Consider the following 25,019-nt stretch of genomic DNA (forward strand, 5'->3'; position numbering starts at 1 on the left):
AAAAAAATGAAATCGTTCCATCCTCCACTTGCATGTTCGGTTAATATGAATTACCATAATCTAAATGTGATTTGTCATTCTGAGCACCGTGGGTGGACGCCCTAATCAGGTTATGCATCCAATGCACATGGGTCCGGTAAATGTTTCAAAATGTCCAGTAAATTAAAACGCTGATCAAATCTCGGGGGCCACATTTTCCTAATGGAAACCCTGGTTATGCACACACCCTTTAAAAAGGTCTTATAGATACACTGCAAAAAAATACGAGCTACTTATCAAGGAACGGTCTCTTTTGTCTGGTTAAAAAAAAAAGAGAAACCACGAGTAGAAAACCACGAGACAAATGTCTTGCTGCTAAGCTTTAGGTGGAATTTTAGCCATATTGCTCATACCTATCCAGTCCTTTCAGATCTACACAAGTGCCTAGGGGTTGTTAATGAATGTTCCAATGTTACCTTGATACACTCACTACCAGAAGGAAGGAGAGTGGAAAGAGGGAATGAGTGGCAGGGGAGAGCAGAGGAAGGAGAGGAGTAATGATAGAGGCAGTCTGAAGGAGCAGAGGAGTAATGATATAGAGGCAGTCTGAAGGAGCAGAGGAGTAATGATATAGAGGCAGTCTGAAGGAGCAGAGGAGTAATGATAGAGGCAGTCTGAAGGAGCAGAGGAGTAATGATAGAGGCAGTCTGAAGAAGCAGAGGAAGGACGAGGGAAGGAAATGTAGTGATGGTGCAAAAAAAGAGGATTAAGAGTGTGTGTGTTAGTTGGCAAGGAAACAGACAGTCTGTGTTCCTGCTTCACCACCTGTGCAGAGATGACTGGCAAGACATCAGACATGGCCGTGCCTGCCTGGCACACTGCTGCCCTGGGGCTGGAACCCCTCCCCCCATACCCAGCCTGGTACAGCCCACCATAGGATAGCACAGCACAGCTACAGTATAGTCAAGCCCTTTCTTCTAACAAATTACCTTTACTAAAGGCAACCCTAGTAAATGCAAGTGCTCATGTACTTGCACAAGCACACACTTATTGGCTACAACCCACCACACTTGTTCATTCACAATCCTGTACACTGAAATGAACAATGCATACATACATACATACATACATACGTAGGGTATCTCACTAAGAAACAAACAAATAGGTCTAGGAATTCTTTTTTATTTTGTACAATTGCATGGTCAGTTTGTAATGTGCAATTGTATTAAAAACATGTTTGTACTGTACACATTGATGGAGCAAACTGAAACAAATTATAGTAGAAAGGAGTCCACAGGGAAAGCAGTAATGATTGAATGTACGGAAAGATGAGCTCCAAGCCAACACTCTTTTCTCTCCACCCCCAATCGTTGTGTGTGTGTGTGTGTGCGCGCGTCACTGTGTGTCAGTCCTGGTCGGAGAGCTCCAGGTCTTCCACCAAGTCCTCGTCTCCCTCTGCCAACTCTTTCAGAGCCACGCTAGACAGCTGTTTGGGCGCCTTCGAGGCTTTAGCCCCCTCTTCTTCTTCTTCATCATCATCATCATCATCACCACCACCATCATCATCTATAGAGACAGGAGAAAGAAGAACATGAAAGAGGGATTCATTTAAAGGGGCAATCTGGGATTCAAACAACAATGCCAAAGTCTGGGCCTATGTACCAATCCCTGATTGCCCCTTAAGTAGGAGTGATCACTGTCTGGAACACCAAGTTAGAATTATTTTTGTTTTTTATACTGATGTTATACGATAATTTTAAACATGTAGAAAACAAAATCACACCACAAGACAATATCAGGTAGCAATGTATGTAAATCGCTTGGTCTGGAATGTGATTGGGATTAGTTCTGCCCAAAATGAGGTTGAGTGGAGAATATGGCAGGTTCCCTTTAGATGGAGTGAACAATATGTTGGAAGCTCCCCTCAGTTCAATTGGAAGGCTAGGTGGAGCCATCACCATTTTAATTACACCCCATCAAATTCCTTACAGATCTGTCAACTCAAAAGTGGTAGGAGGCTGGAGATCAATTCTGGACCAGGCCTGTATGTGTCCTCTAATACTCACACTAGTGTGCAGACCCGAACCAAACCGTACTCCGCTGACTTGCATGTTCCATTTTCGCATTAGCCTTTCCATCACAGTTCCAGAAACTACAGTGGATGCGTAACCAGGCCAGTCCAGTACAGCTTGGCTTGGTTCAGCTCACTAGCGTGAAAAGCACATATTTGTCCTGCTCTGTGAGAGAGAAGCCAGTCCACAAACCTGAAGCGCCATCACGGTCTTCCCCCACCCCCTCATCGTCGCTCAGGTCAGACAGCTCTTGAAGAAGATCAGCATCATCGTCATCATCCTCGTCAGAGCCTCCCTTTTTTGTCTGGCAAGAAGAGAGAGAAATTGAATATACTCCTCATTAGCTTTGACTTGGTTTTATTCAGATCAAGGTTTCCGTAAGGAAAATGTGCTGCCGGATATTTGACCGACAACATTTCATTTACCGGACCAATATGCACTGGGTGCATAACCTGATTAGGGGTTCCACCCACGGTAATCAGAATGACAGAAATCACATTAAGATTATGGTTACTCATTAACAGAACATGCAAGTTGAGGATTCAATGATGTGCGGTCCTTCTTAGCGAATTCGGATGTGCACTTTGAACATGTTAGAATAACTGTCCACATTTACTTAGCCTCAGCCAACAAGACAAGTAACAAACAGTAAAATCACTAGTCTTTGTCAATCTACTAGAAAAGTTTAGGCTACCTATTCTATTGGTCAGTTAGTCGAGAAATAAATAGCCTATTCCAAACCGACCCTGGGACAGTTGTGGGACGATCCATCCAAAATTCATACAACCAGTACATGTCAAATAAAAACAAAAAAAAATGCAATGAATCTGATGCAACAGATCAGAACGTTTAGCAATTCTTTTTTCCATAAACTATTATTTATTCACATTCTAAGCGCAGAAATGTGCATAAGGTAGTAGACTACACACAAATGTTTGTTCCATAATGCAATTAGCGGGAAAACACCATTGTCAAAAAGGGCATAGCACAAGCGAGCAGCTACATGCGACAGATGAAAATATCAGTTTAGAAAGACAGAAGATCTAATAGGCTATTTTGAAGCAAGGTAAGACATGCCTCGTAATATGTATTAAAACGTTCAGGTTTCAAACAATTAATGCATACTGCCTCCAGCTCATTGCAATGTGGTGTGACGCGCTGATGAAGCCTGCCTTCCCTTGCCATTTGATGCCGCGTTCAAAACTACTGGGAACTCGAGGGCCTTCCGGGTGACGCAGCTGATCCAGGTTCGATCCCAGGCTGTGTCGCAGCCGGCCGTGACCGGGAGACCCATGAGGCGGCGTCTGGGTGAGGGGAGGGTTTGGCCGGTCGGGATGTCCTTGACACAGTCGCCAGTTGGACGGTGTTTCCTCTGACACATTGGTGCGGCTGGCTTCCAGGTTAAGCGATAGGTGCGGCTTGGCAGGGTCGTGTTTCGGAGGACGTATGGCTCTCGACCTTAGCCTTTCCAGAGTCCCTATCTTACACGCAGCGATGGGACAAGACTAACTACAAATTGGATATCAAGAAATGGGGGAGAAAAAGGGGCACTTACGACTTCAGTGCATTCAACAGGAAAATAAAAATAGCTCCGACTGGGGGAAAAAAAATAGTTTTGAACGGTCATCCAACTCGGTCTTCTTTCCCAGTTGTCTTGAAAGCACCGCAAGATGCTGCAGCAGCTCTTGTGCTGTCTGACACATTTTCTACTCAAAGGCTCAATATCTGTATGCTGTACGCCAGGGATCATCAACTAGATTCAGCCGCGGGCCAATTTTTTCTTGAGCAGATGGTTTGGGGGCCAGAACATAATTACAAATCATTTGTAGATAGAAAATTGACCTCAAGAAGCCCAAAGAGATACAGTATAATGTTTGACTAAAACAATCATTTCAAACGTTGCTTACATTTGTATACGATCTTGTTTCTCTCTATTATGTGTGGGAATACTTGGGAACAGATTTCTTAAAATCACTTTGAGCTGACTTCCTGGTGTTCTAAGTCTATTATGTCAAACAAAAATTAAATAAAAAATGTGCCCCTTGGCAAAGGGAGGTAGTTTCACGAGCCAATGTTAACTAGTGTTAACACAATGACTGGAAGTTAATCGTATCTACTGGCATGCTAGCAGTTACCATAGACTTCCAGTCAATGTGCTTACGCCAGTTAGAAGTTGCGCTAACACTAGTTAGCAACTTCCTTCAAACTGCATGAAAAAAAAAATGGTATCCACGAGTTCAACTTAGTCTGCGGAAGTAGCTAAAGGGCTTCACTGCCAAAATCAGGAAGTATCCTTTTAATTAAGCATCTCAGAGTATGAGTTGTGATATATGATCAGTTTTCATTTTGGCTCATAATTAATACATTTACATGAACAGAGGAGACCTGATCCTAGATCAGGCTCGCTTACTCTGAGATGCTTTATGAATATGGGCCCAGAAGTGTACACATGCAGGCAGTTAGGTAGCATCTAACCACCTTGGAATTGCCTATTACCTGCATGGTGATGGAGCTGAGAATACATTACTCATGAGTTTACCACAGCCAATTTCACACATCTTACACTCAGTTGCTGCCTAAATATATAAAATGGAGATAGCAGGCAGGCTTCACTTCAGACAGCTACAAATTCCTTCTGTAAAATGGGCGAGTCTGTCTTGTGTGTAGCAGAGGCCACTGCAGAGTGGTCCCTGAGCTTTAAAGTAGGGTTTGATAAGATGCTGGTAGCCAAGAGGAGAGAGGCAGACACTTCAATTGCCACACTCCCAACACTTACTACTAAGAGCATATTGACCACACACACTGAGCTACCTAGAATGACCAGTCAAAATGTATTTATTGGCATTTCCATCAATGAAGAGGCAAAAAAAAAATAATAATAGACATTATTTCGCAATGAATTTTCTTTCTTCTCCTGGACAATTGGTCGGCGGAAATAGTATATTGACTTTTCTGTTTATTTTTTTTTTTCCGTCCAAAAGCCAGCCAGCCAGCCGACCCACCCACCCACTCCCTGACTGGGGTTGAGGTCAAACATATACAGGTTAGGAAAAAGTCATAATTCCACGCGGAGGCATTTGAAAATAAACAAAAACAAAATTCATGGGACCTGCGCTGTTGCTACAGGATAAGGGTTGAAAATGTGACCAGCAGTTGGGAAATCAAGAAATAAAGCAGATGTAGATCATTTGAAATTTTTTTAAATGAATAGAATGACAGGAAAATAGTTACGCTATGTGTTTGTTGAGTAGTTAGCTGAACTTCACTACGATTGCATTTATTTTTCCACTTTGATGGCAAACATTCCGTACTGCTAACATTCACTTCCAGTCATTTTCGCTCACATTGCTAGTACAATGGTTTAGAATTCTTGGGATATTAGAATCCTCGTCTTAACCTGTATATTTTCGACCTAGACTGGGGTTGTAAGGGACAGCAGGATCTACATGCCCGTCTGCCCCCAAACAACCTGAAGGACTTGACACCCACAATAAGAACTAGACACATTCATATTAACCAGTCTTCTCCTCCCCTCAAACGTTCCTCCTCTCCATCTCCACCACTGGGGCATCTCAGATGACCCCATCCAACCAGTTTGGTAAGCTGCCCAGGGATGGAGGGTGGGTTGGTTGGTGTGTGCGGAGGACATGCGGGGGCAGCCAGTTAAGCCCTGGGAGCTGGAGGGAAGCGGAGGGGGGAGTAGGGGAAGTACTGGGGAGCGGCCACCTCTGGCTGTTCCGGTGGGCTGGTTTGAATTAGGAACCCCCACCGGGATCCAAGCCTGTGCTTCCTGAGAGCGAGAGCAAGGGGACGGGCCGCCGGGGCGAGGCGGGCCTGCGGCTCGCCGGCAGCTGCCCGCCCATTTGCGGAGACTCTCCCTACAATGAGGACCAGATGAAAAGAAAACCCCCCTACCACCCCCTCACTCTCTCCTACCGACCTCTAAGGTCCCCCCCCCCCTCCCTTGAGCGTGTCCAACTGTAAAGCTGCAAAAGAGGACTCCTGCCCGTGTCCTGTGGATGACCCAGAGCAGAGGGCCAGACACACAGGGCTCAAAGGAAGATAGGAGTGACAGCCGCACTCAGCTGAGAGCGAGAAAGGGAGAGAGAAATATAGAAGGATATAAGAGAAAGAAAGAAATATAGGAGAGAGAAAGAAATATAGGAGAGAGAGAGAGATAAGTAGACTCCAACTAATTGGATAGAGCATGTCTTGCTGGGAGGGCAGCATGGCTACACTGAGGTCAGTTGTACATTACCTCAGAATGAGCCATTGATGGGATCAGGATTCACGAACATCGACGTCAATACAGCTTACACTCAGATTAGAGAAGTAACGTACTGTCTCAAGAAGAGCGAGGCCAAAAATTAATCCCGGAAAGGGATGAGGAGCCGTTTCCTTGCCATATAGGCACTTAATTGTGTACTACAGTGTGTGAGTGTGTGTTAGAGTGTGCTTCTGTGCTGTTGGCCAACAGTCTGTAGATCAGGGTTCCCTAACTGGTGGTTTTATGTGGCACCCAAATTCTGAGTGATCAAAAAAATGTAAACTTTTTTTATTTTGTATTATTTATTGTTGGACATAAGCCTGTAAAAACACCAGGAAATCAGCTCCAAGATACTTGAATTAAAAAAATATGTTCCTAAGTATTCCCACGCATGATTTTATACAAATATAAGGTTTGAAATGATTTGGTTTTAAGTCAAAAATTATATCGGTTTGGGCTTATTGCGGTTAATTTACAGTATAAACATTATTTGTAATTATGTTCCTGCACATGGACCATCCGCCCAATAAAAATAAAAATCCCATGGCTGAATCTAGTTGACGATGCATGCTGTAGATGGACTCTGTGCAACTCACTGCAGCCTCCTAATGGCCAAGACATGCATAGGACCCTCAAGCATGCGCATCATCAGGTGAGGGACACTACTGGGAGTTTTTACTGGCCAACTCTAACAGGAAATGTAGTGAGACAATTTGGCAACAGGATACCAAAATGAGTGTTTCTTACTGGACAGGGCCAAGTCATCCCTCTCGGTTTTGAAATGTTATCCTTCCAATTGGTGTGTAATGAATAGGACCCAGCTGTGTATGTAAATGGGGTTACCTTTGACTTTGAGTCCTCCGTCGTCATCGGAGTCGCTGTCGGACTCAAAGAGATCCTTGAACTCCTTCTTGTCCACAGCCTTCTTCTCCTGAATTTTCCTGCGTTTGATCTCAGGGAGGTCCAAGTCTTCCATCTTAAATGAGAGAGGAAATGTCAATATGCAGCTCCACTTCAAAATGTAGTGTTATGGAAAACTTGTTGTCAAAACAGGTGATTTGGGACCACATGAGAATGAGACCATTGATCCAGAAGATGCAGCAAAGTCACTTACAAAACACTTTACAAACATTTAGGCCATATTTATTTCCTAAAAACCACTGGAAACTGGGAACAGCCCCATTGAAAAATAACAAACGAATAACGAGGTCAAATTCTTCCAAATTGTTTGCGTGCAACCTTCAACAATTCCGCCAATTTCCCACTGACATCAATGCATTATCTCACTCAAACCTGCAAGTTACATGTATCGTTTGTAAAATAGGATGGGGACGTTTGTTGAATTTGGATGAATGCCCTGAAAACCCTTTTATCTTAAAACAGTTGGTATGTAGGTGTGTGTGTGTGTGATAGTTACCCTCTCCTTCCCAGAGATCTCCAGCTGGATCTCCTTCTCCCTTAGCTTCTTCCACTGGCTGTAATACCTGGTGAGGGGAGTCCCCTCCTCCGCAGTCTGCTTCTCCCACTTCGCCTGCACACACAACCATGAAACACACTTGTTACATAGCCACTCTGTATTTGTGTGTGTGTGTGTGTGTGTGTGTGTGTGTGTGTGTGTGTGTGTGTGTGTGTGTGTGTTTGTGTGTTAGGGCTGGGAATTGCCAGGGACCTCACGATACTTAAGATGCCGATATGATGTATTGTGATTCTCACAGTTCTATATGTACTGCGATTTGATACTGCGATTTTATTGCAATTTGATGTTCCAGACATATTGATCACTATATGTCTGCATGAGAAAACACATTTTGATCAGTCAGGGACATAAGTGCTTAAAACATGACTCACTATTTAAAAAGATGGCGAAAAAGCGTTAGGATGAAAAATACAGGCTTTTTGGTGCAGGTTCAGCCGACTAGCGCTAGCTAACACTACCTAGAAGAAACCCCACTCCCCACCCTTTTTTAAAATCAATACTTGGAGTTCAAGTATTAATATAATAAAGGAAGACGGGTTTTGAGCCATTACTGACGAGACGGATCTCAGTTTATTCCTTTCCGAGGCGTATTGACATCTGATTTCATCTAAATGTCTGGGTATTGTTGTGTACTTTCACTTCAATTTATACCGAACAAAAATATAAAATGCAACATGCAAAGTGTTGGTCCCATGTTTCATGAGCTGAAATAAAAGATCATAGAAATGTTCCATATGCACAGAAAGCTTATATCTCAAAATGTTGTCCACAAATTTGTTTACTTCCCTGTTAGTGAGCATTTCTCCTTTGCCATGATAATCCATCCACCTGACAGGTGTGGCTTATCAAGAAGCTGATTAAACAGCATGATCATTACACAGGTGCACCTTGTGCTGGCGACAATAAAAGGCCACTAAAACGCGCAGTTGTGTCACAACACAATGCCACAGATGTCTCAAGATTTGAAGGATTGTGCAATTGGCAAGCTGACTACAGGAATGTCCACCAGAACTGATTCCAGAGAATTTAATGTTCATTTCCCATAAGCCGCCTCCAATGTCTTTTTAGAGAATTGGACAGTACGTTCAACCGGCCTCACAACCACGCCAGCCCAGGACCTCCACATCCGGCTTCTACACCTGCGAGATCGTCTGAGACCAGCCACCCAGACTGATGACACTGTGGGTTTGCACAATCAAAGAATTTCCGCACAAACTGTCAGAAATTGCCTCAGGGAAGCTCGCCTGCGTGCTAGTCATCCTCACCAGGGTCTTGACCTAATTGCAGTTCGGCAATTGCTCATCTTCGATGGCCACTGGAGAAGTGTGCGCTTCACGGATTAATCCCGGTTTTAACTGTACCGGGCAGATGTCAGACAGCGTATATGGCATCGTGTGGGCGAGCGGTTTGCTGATGTCAACATTGGGAACAGAGTGCCCCATGGTGGCGGTAGGGTTATGGTATGGGCAACGAACACAATTGGATTTTATGTATGGAAATATGAATGCATAGAGATACCGGGACGAGATCATGAGGCCCATAGTCATGCCATTCATCTGCCGCCATAACCTCATGTTTCAGCATGATAATGTACGGCCCAACAGCCTGATCAACTCTATGCGAAGGATGTGTCGTGCTGCATGAGGCAAATGGTGGTCAGAGCGACAGAGCAAGAGAGAGAGCGAGAAGAGAAGCTGAAAGAGGAGACTGGAGAATCTACGCCAGCCCTTCCCCTAAAGGTCTTTGCGGATGGTATTGATCAGGCCCAATAGGATTATCTGACCTCCAAATCCAATAGAGCGTATAGACCGCAGCTTCCTTCGTCGGTTAGCTAAACCTATTTACGACAATTTGCAGTGGCGGTTATTAGGCTGGGCCCCAGCACAAAGAGGACAGAACGTGAGCAGAAAGACCCAGTGCTTTTGTGAACACTTCAAACCCAGACAAAACAATGCTATCGGATTCGGGTTGAGTATTTAGCACAGCTGTTCCCTCACACCTAGCCTACCTACTCTAGAAGACGGCAAAAACCTTTCGTTCAAAACTGGAAAAAATTAAAAAAAGCATAGGCCTACCAAGAAAAATAGATCTTTATGCTTCAGTTGAGGCCCATTGAAATGTGATCTGTGTTTGGGAGTCTGGGGCCCGCTGCAGCTGGAACGGGGGCTGGCCTCTACCCCGGCCGTGCAGCATGGGGACAGATGCCATGGCGAAAGGCTCCTTCTGGGCTGGGAGCCGTGGCGACAGGCGCTGCCTCCGGTGCCACGCTGTCCGTCTCTGGCAGCGTGCGCACACAAACACACACTTCTCCCAGGCTAAATTACACACAGCAACATCCCCTCTCATTTCACTCTTAAATCTTTAGCACGGGTGCGAGGTACTCAGCCAGGATCGGAGGCGCAATGCAGCCTGGGAAGGGTGTGTGCTTGGTGGGGCAGGTGGAGTGCATACGGTGAGAGGAAAACACACACAGGAAAGGGCATTTCCGCCACACACACACACACACACACACACACACACACACACACACACACACACACACACACAATAATGTCCCCTCATTAAGGCGGTGAGGCTGGTTCAAACCTATAAAGGAAGGTCTAATGACCACAGCGCTGTCCTTTAACTAGCGCCACAGTGTTCACCTAGGGATATCTCCTCCCGCATCCCTCCCTCTACTCAGGGTTCACTGCAGCAGCCACTAAGTGTGTGTAGCCTAGGCTCTTATCTCCCCACTGTCTGTGTGGGTAAAAGACACAGCCAGAGGAGAGGTCAGGGGGTTAAGGGTCAGGGGGCACATGATGGTTAAACGCTCTAGGCTGGTGGAGACCTTCCCAGACACTTCCTACAGGAGCTCGCCCAGGATGGCGGGTGCATGCGTTTTGGGAAGGGGGTGTACAGGGGGTTAAGAGGAGGTGGGACTGCTCCAGGCAGCTCCCCGGCAGACACCGGTGTGTGTGTGTGTGTGTGTGTGTGTGTGTGTAAAAAAAACCAAGTTGGAATCTAACAACCAACTGCTGATGATCCATCACATAGTTGAATTTCAGCTTGCTGGCTGCTGAAAATCTCAATTTAATCATGAAATCTTATGTACGTACTGGGTACATGTCTATATATTTGGGGAAGCAGAGGCACTGATGGGAAAGAGGTGTATGTGTGTGCGCGCCTGCGAGCGTGTGCACATTGAGGTAAAATGAGGGCTCTGGAACAGCAGCCCAGAAGACAGGCTCAGTTGCTCACGGGCGGGCGGGCACCAACACACAGCCAAACTCACCACGGCGGACGCGTCGGCCACTCCAAAGGCGGCCCTCTGTCTCCGGGCTGTGATGTGGCCGCTGTTCTCCTGTACCTTCTCCAGCAGCTGGCGGATCTGCTTGCAGTAATTGGCCACTTTGCATTCCTTCAGGAACGCTTTCAGCTGTGGAGCAGCAGAGGAGGTAGAAAGGGGGGGGGGGGGGAAACGAGGGAGGAAGAGTGAAAAACGGTATATAATCACCTAGTCTGGTGCTTGTCTTTCCCCTCTGGACCGTCACTACTTTATGCCCAGCGCGTGTGTGTGTGTGTGTGGGGCAACAGTAAAAACTGGAGTAGAAGAGGAAAAGTCATGCGTTGTTTGCTTTGTTGAGGGGAGATTATTGCTTCATTGGTCCTTCGGCATAGTTTGTAGAGGAGCTCGCCTCCCACCCACCCACCCACCCACCGCTGGCTGTCTCTGACAGGAAGTGGGCTCAGTGGTTGGTCACAGGGCCGTAAAAACAACAGCAAGCCGGTGGAACCATTAAAGGTCAGCACAGACACACTTTACTCTTCATCCTCCTCTCTCTCGCCCTCTTTTTCCATCTGGCCTACTCACTATAAGACCAAGTCAAGTTTCTTGCCGCTTGCGTTTCCAGTAGAGAAAGGCTAGCAGCTAAGATTTCATTTTTTTACTTGATAGTCAACACCTCAAGATGTTTTAGTTAGTATGTTGAATAGCTGACCATTTACCAAATGTGTAGAATAAAATGTCTGAAAATCTGAAATCAGTCGCTGATCAGGAGAAGAGAATCAAAACTTGTTTTTGCCTTCCAGGGCCAGTAGCCTATCCCTGGCTTAGGGTATGGACACTGTGCCATTGCATCAATTGGTGAAGTGGTTCTATTAGCTGACTAGGGGTGGAGAGAAGAGGAGAAGGAGCTGGTATTACCTGGATGATGGTGGGCAGGGCCAGCTCTGGGAAGCCAATGGAGCAGGCCTGAGAGTGGAAGTACTCCAGGATCAGGTCATACACCTGCTCTATCAGCCCATCCTGAAACAACACAAAAGTATACAAATCAGAAAATAAAAACTGAAGGGACCACACACACACCAATGTGATATTCACATTAACATTCAAGAGGCTTGTTGGGAGAAAGGGGGGAGTTGATCTGTGAGAAGACACGTGCAAACATCGAGCTAGATTACAGGGAGACACCTCAGCGCACTAACGCCACACCTCAGGTTAAGTCTCAAACACACACTTTACAGATCGCAGCTATTTATGCGAGTACAGCCGTCAGTACAGACTGGATTTACCTGACGTATCCGATTATCGCTAAGCGGTCACCTGCTGTCTGCCACCTGGTGCTGCCAACGTGTGGCACCCCCCATGGCTCTGTACTAACCCCAGTGGATACTGGACTGGCCACACACCCACACTTAACCCCTGACCCCCAGTTAAGACATCACCACCAGCTCATCCAAAGACACGGTCCTCGATTCTAAACGATTTGGCATGGGTCCGCCAACACGGCAGAAATAACATGGAATGCTACAGAAGCAAAGCAAAAAATGATGAGAGAATGTTCTATCCATTTCAGTTACATTATAGTAATAACGCTAATTTCTGTACTGCAGGTCACATACAGCCTACTGTAGTCAGACACTCTACTTGGTCTAATGGTCAGACAGGTGTTAATTTAGCCATGTCTGGCAGTAGCAAGGGTGGGTCACCAGGCACCGACTGCACGGTAGAAGCAATTGGTGGAGCCGGTGGCGTTGGTTGCCCCTGGCAACAGCACCGAAAGCCAGTCCTGACCAGCGGAGCGCAAGGGATAATCCCAGAGGGCCGTGTGGCAATCCTCTTGGTTTGGTCAGAGCCCCTTACGTCGGCTTTTGCCCGCTGCCCTCAATCCCCTTATGCACACACGGTGGGTAACACCGTGTGTTAGGGAGGAGTGTGAAAATACACATTAACTAGTAGGGCCTAGACATGGAGTTGATCAGCTGCTCGTTTCCACGCGTTAGAATGCCATCGTTATTCTATTACAGTGACACAGACAACAGGTCGAGTAGTGCGCCGTAATCTAATCTGGTATGATTTCCAATATATTTGTTTTATTTGAGGGCGGGTGGAATTAAAGGGAATTGCATATTAGCCGTAATACTAAATCAATTCTTACTGATTAGGCAAGGTAGCCGTCTAGGACTTACAACCAAGACAGCAAAGATGTGAAACTAATGTGCTGATGCAGGACAACAAGACACACTTTCACAGTTCTCCTGCAGATTGATCTTTGAAGGACATGCTACTTTCAACCTGTAGACTTTGGCCACTCATACAATAGACATCCTAAGCTAGTCACACATGTTCTCTAAAACACCCTAAAATAGCTAGGGCTAAGAGATATTCATGACCTCTGACCTCCAGCCATCCTTGTACTAAAGGGGCCAAGCCACACCATTGTAGATGCTTCCACAATCTCGGCAACCATTGGAAAACAGGTGCATCACCATTAAGCTTTCCAAAACAAGTCACAGAAATAACCCAGTTAAAGGAGAGGTGCACAGACAATATGCATGCCTAATTAGTGGTAGCCTAATTGAAGTCTTCATTGAGATGATTAAAGTATCAAGACGTAAAGTGGCATGAGAAGATACTATATTGACCACTAGGTGCTTGAGGACAGAACTAGAACTACCCGTTAAACTAACAATATCATATGAATCTCATAATAGAATTCAAAAGGTATTGACCCTAAAACTTTGACTTTCCATACATGTTTGCCCATGGAAGAAGTGGTCAGAAAGTTACTTATTGGACCTGAATGCCAAAACATTCAGTAGATAAAGGTGCTAAAAGGGGACCCATTTTGCATACCCCACCATACCATGAGACATCCATGTCTTCATCATTGGAAAAGATCAAAAGTTGAGTTTGACATAATTTAAAAGCTTACAAACAGTTGTCAAAGTATTTTATTATCAAAATGTCATTTTAAACCTTTAATGTCAATTACCTAAAAATGCTCTTACAAACAGGGTGGGTGTAATTTCAATCACAGAAATAAAATTAATAGAAGTGACCCATCCCTTCAGACCAGTAACATTTTGATGGTACACCATTTCAATTTAAGTTCAATTAAAATGTTTACTTCTAATTACTACCACAAAGGGTCCACCCACCATTGAATGTCAACCTAAAATGGTCATGTCTGTTCTATTATCTATATTTCTATGATTTCAAAAGGTTTCCTATGGAGGCTTGACAGTATAATTTAAAACAGATATTCCCATTCAAGCCAACATTCTCTGATGTGTGGACCTTCAACCAACTTTGTGGTACCACTTGAAAGTTGAATTAGAAGATATATTATTCACATTTTAGTACATTTATCAGCAAAAACATGACACCCACCCTGTATTCAAGAGCACCGATGGCAGGCACAACACAAAACCTTAGATGATGTAAAATAGGGTCTAAGCTACAACATACAGTGCACTCGGAAAGTATTCAGACCCCTTTGCTTTTTCCACATTTTAATAACTTACAGCCTTATTCTAAAATGTATTAAATAGTATTTCCCCCCCCTCAATCCACCCCAAAATGAAAAAGGAAAAAACAATTCTTGTACATTTTTGCTTTTATAAAAAACAGAAATCTCACATTTAACTAAGTATTCAGCCCCTTTACTCAGTACTTTGTTGAAGCACCTTTGGCAGCGATTACAGCCTCAAGTCTTCTTGGGTATGACGCTACAAAGCTTGGCACACCTGTATTTCGGGAGTTTCTCCTATTCTTCTCTGCAGATCCTCTCAAGCTCTGTCAGGTTGGATTGGGAGCGTCGCTGCACAGCTGCTTTCTGGTCTCCGGTGCAGGTTTTCATCAAGGATCCCTCTGTACTTTGCTCTGTTCATATTTCCCTCGATCGTGACTAGTCTCCCAGGCCCTGCCTCTGAAAAACATTCCCACAGCAGGACGCTGCCACCACCATGCTTCTCCAAACATGACGCTTGGCATTCAGGCCAAAGAGTTCAATCTTGGTTTGATCAGACCAGAGAACCTTGCTTCTCATGGTCAGAGTCCTTTAGGTGACTTTTGGCAAACTCCAAGAGGGCTGTCATGTGCCTTTTACTGAAGAGCGGCTTCCGTCTGGCCACTCTACCATAAAGGCCTGATTGGTGACGTGCTGCAGAGATGGTTGTCCTTCTGAAAGGTTCTCCCATCTCCATCTCTTTCAGAGTGACCATCGGGTTCTTGGCCCTTCTCCCCGATTGCTCTGTTTGGCCAGGTGGCCAGCTCTAGGAAGAGTCTTGATGGTTCCAAATTCTTCCATTTAAGAAAGATGAAGGCCACTGTTCTTGGGGACCTTCAATGCTGCAGAAAAATGTTGGTACCCTTCCCCAGATCTGTGCCTCAACACAATCCTGTCTCGGAGCTCTACGGACAATTCCTTTAACCTCATGGCTTGGTTTTTGCTCTGACATGCACTATCAACTGTGGGACCTTATATAGACAGGTGTGTGCCTTTCCAAATCATATCCAGTCAATTGAATTTACCAATCAAGTAGTAAAAAACATCAAGGATGATCATTGGAAACAGGATGCACCTGAGCTCAATTTCAAGTCTTATAGCAAAGGGTCTGAATACTTATTAAAATAAAGAAACAGAAATACCTTATTTACATAAATGTGAAACAAATTTCTAAAAACCTGTTATTCGATTTGTCATTATGGAGTACATTATGGAGTACATTTGAGGAAGAGAAATGTAATCCATTTCAGAATAATGCTGTAACGTAACAAAATGTGGAAGTCAAGGGGTCTGAATACTTTCCGAATGCACTGTATTTGAAATTAAGATTTCCATTTACACGTTTTTAGATAATTGACGTTCAAGGTTAAAAAAATTGTTTTAAAATAAATTTTCCAGAAATGATCAAATAGTTTGACAACGCTGTTAATAAGCTTTTAAAATAATATCAACCACACCCGATTATCTTTTCAGTGATAAAGACCATGCATGTCTCATGGTGGGGTATGTAAAACGGATAAACTTTTAGCACCTTAATCTCATGAATGTTTGGGCATTCAGGTCCAAAAAGTCACTTTGAGTACTTGTACAAATGGGTAAATATGTAAGGTTTTGTTCAAATCAAAAGAGGTGCTGTCAAAAAGTGATTGAATTCAAATGGATTTACCCAGTTCTAAGGCTACTCCTGACACAAATAATACATGCTAACTAAGCTAGTCTTCTCCTGTGGCAGACAAGCCTAGTTAGTTGGCATGCTAAGCTAGCAGTACTCCCCCCAGTCTAAGTCTTCTCCTGTGGCAGACAAGCCTAGTTAGTTGGCATGCTAAGCTAGCAGTACTCCCCCCAGTCTAAGTCTTCTCCTGCGGCAGACAAGCCTAGTTAGTTGGCATGCTAAGCTAGCAGTACTCCCCCCAGTCTAAGTCTTCTCCTGTGGCAGACAAGCCTAGTTAGTTGGCATGCTAAGCTAGCAGTACTCCCCCCAGTCTAAGTCTTCTCCTGCGGCAGACAAGCCTAGTTAGTTGGCATGCTAAGCTAGCAGTACTCCCCCCAGTCTAAGTCTTCTCCTGTGGCAGACAAGCCTAGTTAGTTGGCATGCTAAGCTAGCAGTACTCACCCGGTAGGCCTTCTCCTGCATGTTGGTGTTGCTGAGCTTCAGGATAACATCAAATTTGATGGGCTTCACACTCATCCGGCCAGGCTTCTTGTTGAAGTCCACCTGATGGATGATCTAAACAACAAGCAATGAACACAAAATTAGTACGTTCAGAAATCATGCAACATTTGCAAAGTCATGACACAGCTTACACAACAGCGACAGTGCCCTCAAACACACAAGCCAGACCTCAGCATCATTTGGTTATCATTCCATGGCTTGTCTCATGGAAAATCATTCAGACTCCTGACAATAGACACTAGTAAAATGTTCAATGGAAAGATATAGCCAAAGTAAAGCTTGAAAAAAAGCATAGTATGTAAGTGTATATTTGTGTTTTTACCTATATTTTGTACATCTCAGTGTGCGTGTTTAGGTGCGATAGATAGGCCTAGCTCTGTATATTATCTTGTGTTTTTACGTATCGCTGTGTGTGTGTGAGGTCGTTGGTACCAGGTGAGTGGAGCGCTCTTGGCCCAGTCTGTCTGTACAAACATCGGATGTGGTGGCAGTCTGCGGGGGAGCCAGGGGGGAAGTGGGAAGGCATGGGTCAGCCCTGATACAGAGGGAGCCACTGGAGCAGGAAGCACCAAATCATATACCACCCGAACCCCTTGGAGCAGCGCACACACACACACACACACACACACACACACACACACACACACACACACACACACACACACACACACACACACACACACACACACACACACACACACACACACACACACACACACACACACACACACACACACACACACACACACACACACACACGTGTGGTGTGCATGGATGTGTGTGTGGTCTGTGTTATTGTATATGGTGTGTGCGCGTGTCTTAGTGAGTGTTGACCTCCTGTAGTAAGCTAGCATGAAAATGGCAGTAGGGAGGCAACAGCTTGTCCTTGTTGGGGGTATCACCGTGATGGTCTGGAGTGCGTGCATGTGTGTAGTCTGACCAGCGATGTGGTTACGCTTTGCTCCTAACGTGCTCTGCAGATCACATCCTCTCTGCCTATGGCGCAGCCTTCCGCCCACAGCAGACAAACACGGAGGAGCATATCGTGGTTGGTTCTGCTGCTCCAATTAAAACAGTAGCAGCGAGCACCTCAGCCTCGCTTTTCTCTTTAACGAGGGGAACAGTAAAAAAGAAGACAGGAAATGGAGTGTGTCACAAATAAACACTGTGCGCTGCTAGGGGGTCTTGGAGTGTGTGTGTGTGCTGGGGTGGGGGGGTGGACGGCTGCGCCATAGGCAGAAAGGATGTGGTCTGCAGAGAGCTTTAGGAGCAGAGCGTAAACCACAGCCTTGTCTTCATCGCTCTGGTCAAACCGTCCACACAACACGGTGACCACTCCCACAAGGCCAAGCGGTCGCTTCCATACTGCCGATCTCACGCTAGCTTACCACTAGTGGTGCACGAGTCCAGGATATTTTGACTCTTGCTCGACTCCCAAAACAAGCTGAAATGGATGTGCGCACACACAAACACACCACCTCATTATAAAAAGACTACATTTGCGTTCTAGAGGATTGACAGGAGCTTGACGCTGCCCATTTGCCTAGAAAAAGCCTACTTTGTTTGAATGTAGAAGGTGATGTGTAGGAACTAGAATATTTCTGCTGCGTGCAGCCTTGACGGATCCCACGGGATGATGCGGCTCACTCCAGGCTGATAAGCCTATTCTTTCCCGTGTTATAGCCCTATTCGGACGGGTATTACTAGAGACGTTGGTTGTGACATGATCTAAGCACGTGCGTTATTCCAGAGGACGATTCACATAGGATTCGTTTTTCTAAAACTGCATCCTGTAATTCCACATTTTTTCAAGTTGAATCGCCTCTTATGTAGGCGTGAAGATATTTCAACATCATGTCTAGACGATAATAGGCCACACACACTGATAACACGTGCTTGCCTGCCAAATGTATTGGGCTCCCCATAATATTTAAATTGATGAAGTGCGATCACAATCATTATTTTAGCGATCCATCCATGGTAGACGTCCCTCCTAATAACAATGCCCCACATCCTGCTGATTTGAGCTGCTGAACCGTACTTGCACTTGACTATTTATGGATGAGAAAGTAAACGTGCCATTTTTCTAAAAGTTTAGTGGGGATGCTGCTTTGCGATCTATTGCCTAGCACAGGGCTCTCCAACCCTGTTCGTGGAGAGGTACCAGTCTGTATTTTTTATTAAATACTTTTTATTGCACATTTAGGCCTAATTAAACTGATGCATTTGGCGATGTTCAACTTCAATTCACTGGCACTATGAAGAATAGCTTAGCCACTCAGTGATGGCTTAATATATATGTTAGGTGAATTTACGAGGCATTGCTAAATACAGATTACCAAGATATAACCTATGCGCACTGTTTTGACCGTCTCTTTGCCTCCCCCGATCCTCTCTCTCGCTCTCTCTTTCTCTCGCCTGCTGCTCTTTCTCTTCTCTATAAAAACACTAGTGTGCGTTTGGTCTTCGGTCTGTTGCTTGTAGAATAGCTCAGCCTACTCATTGATTACCCCTGCTTTAGTGAATCTGCGCGAGACATTGCGAAATACAGCACTGCGATAGCCTAGGTCTTTCAATTACCGATGCGTGGTTCTGGCAGGCTGCCTGATGGCCGACATGCCTTCCTGTGCCCCTCCATCTCTCGCTCTCCCTCGCTAGCGGGCTCTTTCTTTGCTGAGAAAGATGCAAGAGTTTGTGTTCTCGAAGTAGACTACGGAAATCAGTTTACTCCGTTGCAAAAATACTGTATCTTAGGAGTCGATTCCTAGCGGGATCGAAGCTTGACACAGAAATGGGAGTCGACGGGAAAGGCACCTATTATTTTGGAGTCGACTCCCCAACACAGGCTAACACCCACTGACTGACAGAAAGACTAGAGCCAACCGATAGCGGATTTTTGGTTTCGATTCTAGAGATCAGCTAGTTAGGAATACTATAGTTACCACATTTCACATTGGATTTATTAACTACAAAAAAAGATAAGACGTGTAGTAAACGCATGTAAACAGCTCACTGAGCTATAGCTTGCCTACTATATCTGCACTGCATGATGGGTGAAGTGATTTAATGAAGAATTAAAAAAGTAAAAAATAAGAGTCTGGGGTTTAAAAAGGAACAGACAAGAACAAAACCAGTACCTTTTTTGGGTTTGAACCAGTTCCAAACTTTATTTAGCTGGTCAGATCAGTGGAACGGAACGAAAAAAAGAGAAAAGAATCCAAGTTCCAACCCCTGGTGAAAATATTCACTAATAACCGATACATCTACCAATATTTTTTTATTATAGCTGGAATTAAAACATTCGTACTTTTTCTTTCTGGATTGTGCTAAAAAAAAAATTTTTTTTAAAAGCCCTACAAAAGATACTCAGAAAGCTGATTTCTTAAATTTGAGAAAATAACATTAATATAAGGGCCAGATAAAAAATGTAGAAGCACTGATTCTGATTCCAGAAAGAAACGTGCCTAGGCTCTGAACTGAGCTGGCTGGAAAACAACGACGTAGGACACAATTTAAAAGTTTTCAATGATTGTAGGGCTGTAGCCACTGAATTCTGGTAGTTGTCACTTGAAAGAAAAACCCATCAATCACAAAATCCGCCGCTGGCACAGTGCTGCCTCTCGCCCCAAGTGAACGGTCATTGCTATCCGGAACCCTCCCTACCCCATTGAAGTTAAGGTTCGGGTTATGGTTAGGAGTTAAGGTTTAGCGTAGGGTCATCCCAAGGATCCCACTAACCCTCAGTGAACGGCATCAAGTACTCTCACACAGCTACTTAGCTGGCTAAATGGGGGTGGCGCAAAGGGAATTTGGCCCAGTCCCTGATAACCCGTACATCACACAGCGTAGCACTGCTTTGTAACCGGCTATGTGTTTTCTGCCCCAGAGTTTGAGGAACACCCTTTGCAAAGATGAACTATAACGCACCAGATTTCACAGGCTTCGCTAAAGGGCAGTAACGTTACCAGAGTTGAACCTTCGTAGCACGGCACTTGCTTTACATTTGGCCGTAGCATCTAATGATGGGGGGAAAAAATAACATGTTTTATCGATAGTTACATATCGGGATATTATTTTTGACGAGGTATCATTGAGATATCACATTATTTTGCACTAGTTGGCTGTACCTGCAACAAAACGGCAGTATTTTTCCATTATAGCTTGTTCTCCTACTTGTTTTTAAATAGGGAGCCAATTTGTTTTCAGAACCTTTATTTCCATGACTGATGAAAGCTTGTTTTCTCATGCTCTCCCTTGTCCCTCTGCAGCAGACATCTTGTGAGCGATATGTTTTGAACGTCGAATCGCAATAAAATCAGTATCGAATCGCAATACATATCGTATCGGCACCTAAGTACAGTGTTAATGTATCGCGAGGTCCCAGGCAATTCCCACCCTAATAACATCCATTGTTTGTCACAACACCGAACTACGACACTTCACTTAACAGTACACTCAGTGGCCAGTTAATTAGGTGCACCACCCCGTTCACAGAAATGGTTCACTCACAGAGACAGTGAGTCAAGTGGCCGTGGCTTGCCATATAAAAGTCAGGCAGAGGCATTCAGTTAGTTTGATTGAACGTTAAAAATGAGCGTGGTATGATCGTCAGCGCCAGGTGCACCGGTTCCAGCATCTTAAACAGACGGTGTCCAGAAACGACAGTGTCCAGGGTTTACCGAGAAGGTTGCGACAAACAACAAAATACACCCAGTCAGTGGCAGTCCTGTGGGTGAAAACAGCTTGTTGAGGAGAGGTCAAAGGAGAACGGCAAGAATCGCGCAAGCTAACAGGCGGGCCCACAAACAGGCAAATTAGAGCCCAGTACACGGCGATCTCTGAACGTCGATCCTTGTCACGTATGGACTATTGCAGCAGACGACCAAACCGGGTTCCACTCCTATCAGCTAAAAACAAGAGGAAACGGCTCCAGTGGGCACGCCATCACCAACACTGGACAATTGAGGAGTGGAAAAACATTGCCTGGAACATGACAGTGAGTTCAGTTTACTTGAGTGGCCTGCTCAGTCCCCAGACCTCAACCCAATAGAGAATCTTTGGGATGAGATGGAATGGGCTGTTCGCAGTGCGAACACACGCATGCACACGCAGTCAAACCAACACACGCATGCACACCAACACACGCAGTCAAACTGAAAACGTTGACAGTTTGGGACCTGCACTAATAACAAAGGTGTCTAACATTTGACATTTTAGTCATTTAGCAGACGCTCTTATCCAGAGCGAGTTAGAGTTAGTACATTCATCTAAAGATAGCTAGGTGAGACAACCACGTATCACATAGTAAGTCCACTTTACCTCAATAAAGAAGCTATCAGCAAAGTCTGCTAGTAGGAAGAGACTAGTGCAGGGGTTAAGGTTGATGTCACAAACCACTCAGATTTACTTCCTCCCCCTCATCTTTCAGAACCTACACCGTGTTTAGCTGTTGAGACCTACAGACTGCTTTCCACTGACACCTTACAAAATGTTACAACACTCCCACATTGTGTTTCCATTGGGTCTGTCGCCCAATGCTGTCCTCTCGCCATATTGCTCACATCTATTCAACCTTTTCTGATCTAGGCCACACAAGTGCTTACGGCAGGGGTGGCCAACCCTCGTCCTAGTGAGCTACTGAGAATGCGTGCAGAGTTTTGAGCCAACCCTGTTGTAAGTTAACATACCAGACTCAGCTGATCAAGGTCCTGGTTAGCGATGAACTAGTTCTCCCCAACCTTGTTCCTGCAGAGCTACCCTCATGTAGGTTTTCACTCCCACCCCAGGTGTAACTAACCCTGTTCAGCTTATCAACCAGCTGCTTATTAGAATCAGGTGTGCTAGATTAGGGTTGGAGTGAAAACCTACAGGACTGCAGCTCTCCAGGAATAGGGTTGGAGTGAAAACCTACAGGACTGCAGCTCTCCAGGAATAGGGTTGGAGTGAAAACCTACAGGACTGCAGCTCTCCAGGAATAGGGTTGGAGTGAAAACCTACAGGACTGCAGCTCTCCAGGAATAGGGTTGGAGAGCCCTGAACTAGTTGAGCTACAGTAGGGTGGGGAGCCAAAGCCAGCAGGATCCCTATTCACAAAGAGTCAAATAGCAGGAGTGCTGATCTATGATCAGGTCCTGCTGTCAATGTACTCTTATTCATTATCAAGTAAAGAAAAAGGCCCAACTGATCCTAGATCAGAGCACTTACTCTGAGATGCTTGGTAAATATAAGCCCACGAGAGTATTGCTCTGGGAGGAGATGAGCACCTCTGGCAGGGGGTAAGGGGTCTTACCTCCAGTAGGAAGGGCAGAACGGGCACAAAGGTGTGGGTGCTGCCAGAGAGGAGGGTGAGGGCTCGCACACAGTGGATCCTCAAAGGGTAGTAGCGTGAAGTGGGTACCAGCCTGCACAGTAAGACAGATAGATTCACAACAGCGGTCAACACTACCACCTGCTGGTGAAAGCACGAAGTTAAACTTTTTGGTGCAGTTTCACAGACAGATTAAGCCTAGTCGTGGACCAAATTCTCCCCCCCCCCTATTGAGCATGCTTTTTAGTCTAGGCTTAGTCTGTAAACGTTTTTATGTTATGTGATTGTATTTCAAGTCAAAGACGGATAACCAATAGAAAATCTGCAGAGACCATAGGCTGGTCGTATCATGCTAACTAGACATCCTACCCTAACATAGGGTATACATACTAAAGCACGTGTTATTGTTGATCTATACAACAACTAGGTGAAAAACAGATGGTTTAGCTTTATATTCATGTTACACTTTCAGAAAAGCGATGCAGTATTCTCCTTCCCCATAGATCTCTGTGTGACATCCTGGTAGTGTGTTCGACAGTAGCAGAGCCCATGAAACAGTATGATCCCAAGTTAAGCCCATAGGTCTGTGTGTGTGTGTGTGTGTGTGTGTGTACCCACTTGATGGTGCCCACTATGACCTGGCACAGTGGGTAGATGAGGGGCTGCAGGACGTCGCTGGGGTGCAGGGTGCTGAGCACACGACACCACAGGTACAGGCAGTGGACAAACTGCCAGTTATACACCGACTGGTATGTCTCCTGCAGGGATCAAAAACACACACACCTTAAAGTACATCACATTTAACATCAGCACCGATGTACATGCAATTGCTGGTGGTTACAGTTAGACGAGCAATGGTCTAGACCAGGTATTCCCAAACTGGGGTTCCCCAGGGCTACATAGCTGTCGGGGGTACGCCAAATAAAAAAGTGATTGAAATTATTTTTAAATACATTAACCGTTAAGCTCTCGCGGGAAACCTTCACTCTTGCGCAGACATTTAGAAACATGACAATTTGAATTATAAGCCATAGGAGTCAAAAAAAATAAAAATATACAGACAATGCCTTCTTCAAACAACACCGTTTCACGATGGATCACTGACATGGCAGGAGATGTTTTGAAACAATTACTGCTTTGCATACAAGCCAGTGAATTCTATGTGTTACAGCAGGATGAGTCAACAGACGTGGTGGGCCTGGCACAGCTCCTGGTATATGTCCATTACGTTTATGGGGGGTCAATTAAGGAAGAAATCCTCTGCAAACCACTGGAAACCAGGAGAGGATATTTTTAAAGTACTGGATAGCTTTATGACATCAAATGGACTTTGGTGGTCAAGATGTGTTGGTATCTGTACTGATGGCGCAAAAGCCATGACAGGAAGACATAGTGGAGTGGTAATGCGCGTGCAAGCAGTTGCTCCCAATACACTGCAACATCCACCAAGAGGCTCTTGCTGCAAAGGGAATGCACGACAGCTTGAAAGACGTTTTGGACACTACAGCGAAAATGGTTAACTTTGTTAAAGCAAGGCCCCTGAACTCTCGCGTATTTTCTGCACTATGCAATAATATGGGCAGCAACCATGTAACGCTTTTACAACATACAGAAGTGTGCTGGTTATCAAGGGGCAAAGTACAGACACGTTTTTTTGGAATTGAGAGACGAGCTTAAAGTTCATTAATTTTCACTTGTCTGACTGCTTGCATGATGACGAGTTTCTCACACAACTGGCCTATCTGGGTGATGTTTTTTCCTCGCCTGAATGATCTGGTTCTAGGATTACAGGGACTCTCCGCAACTATATTCAACGTGTGGGGTGGGACACATTTGAGGCTATGATTAAGAAGTTGAAGCTCTTTTATGTCTACATTAACAAGGACAACACACAGGTCTACCAATCACTGTATGATTTTTTTGTGTGCAAATGAACAAGCTTACAGACAATGTCAAATGTGATATAGCGAA

At 45.0% G+C, this 25,019-nt stretch overlaps 1 protein-coding gene across 3 annotated transcripts in view; it reads right to left on the reverse strand.

Moving 5' to 3' along the window:
- Nucleotides 1–1,144: 1,144 nt before the first annotated feature.
- noc2l (NOC2-like nucleolar associated transcriptional repressor) overlaps nt 1,145–25,019 on the reverse strand; it is a 30,150-nt gene continuing 6,275 nt past the window's right edge. Inside the window, 10 exon segments of one of the 3 annotated variants that reach the window (NM_001173616.1) lie at nt 1,145–1,545; nt 2,244–2,347; nt 2,349–2,355; nt 7,162–7,294; nt 7,736–7,849; nt 11,070–11,213; nt 11,982–12,083; nt 16,682–16,795; nt 23,031–23,142; nt 23,667–23,806. In NM_001173616.1, coding sequence (NP_001167087.1) covers nt 1,385–1,545; nt 2,244–2,347; nt 2,349–2,355; nt 7,162–7,294; nt 7,736–7,849; nt 11,070–11,213; nt 11,982–12,083; nt 16,682–16,795; nt 23,031–23,142; nt 23,667–23,806 — 1,131 coding nt within the window. In that variant the 3' untranslated portion in view covers nt 1,145–1,384. 3 annotated transcript variants of the gene reach the window in all.

This window comes from Salmo salar, chromosome ssa15, assembly GCF_905237065.1.
Source record: "Salmo salar chromosome ssa15, Ssal_v3.1, whole genome shotgun sequence".
In the NCBI taxonomy this organism is placed as follows: Eukaryota; Metazoa; Chordata; class Actinopteri; order Salmoniformes; family Salmonidae; genus Salmo; species Salmo salar.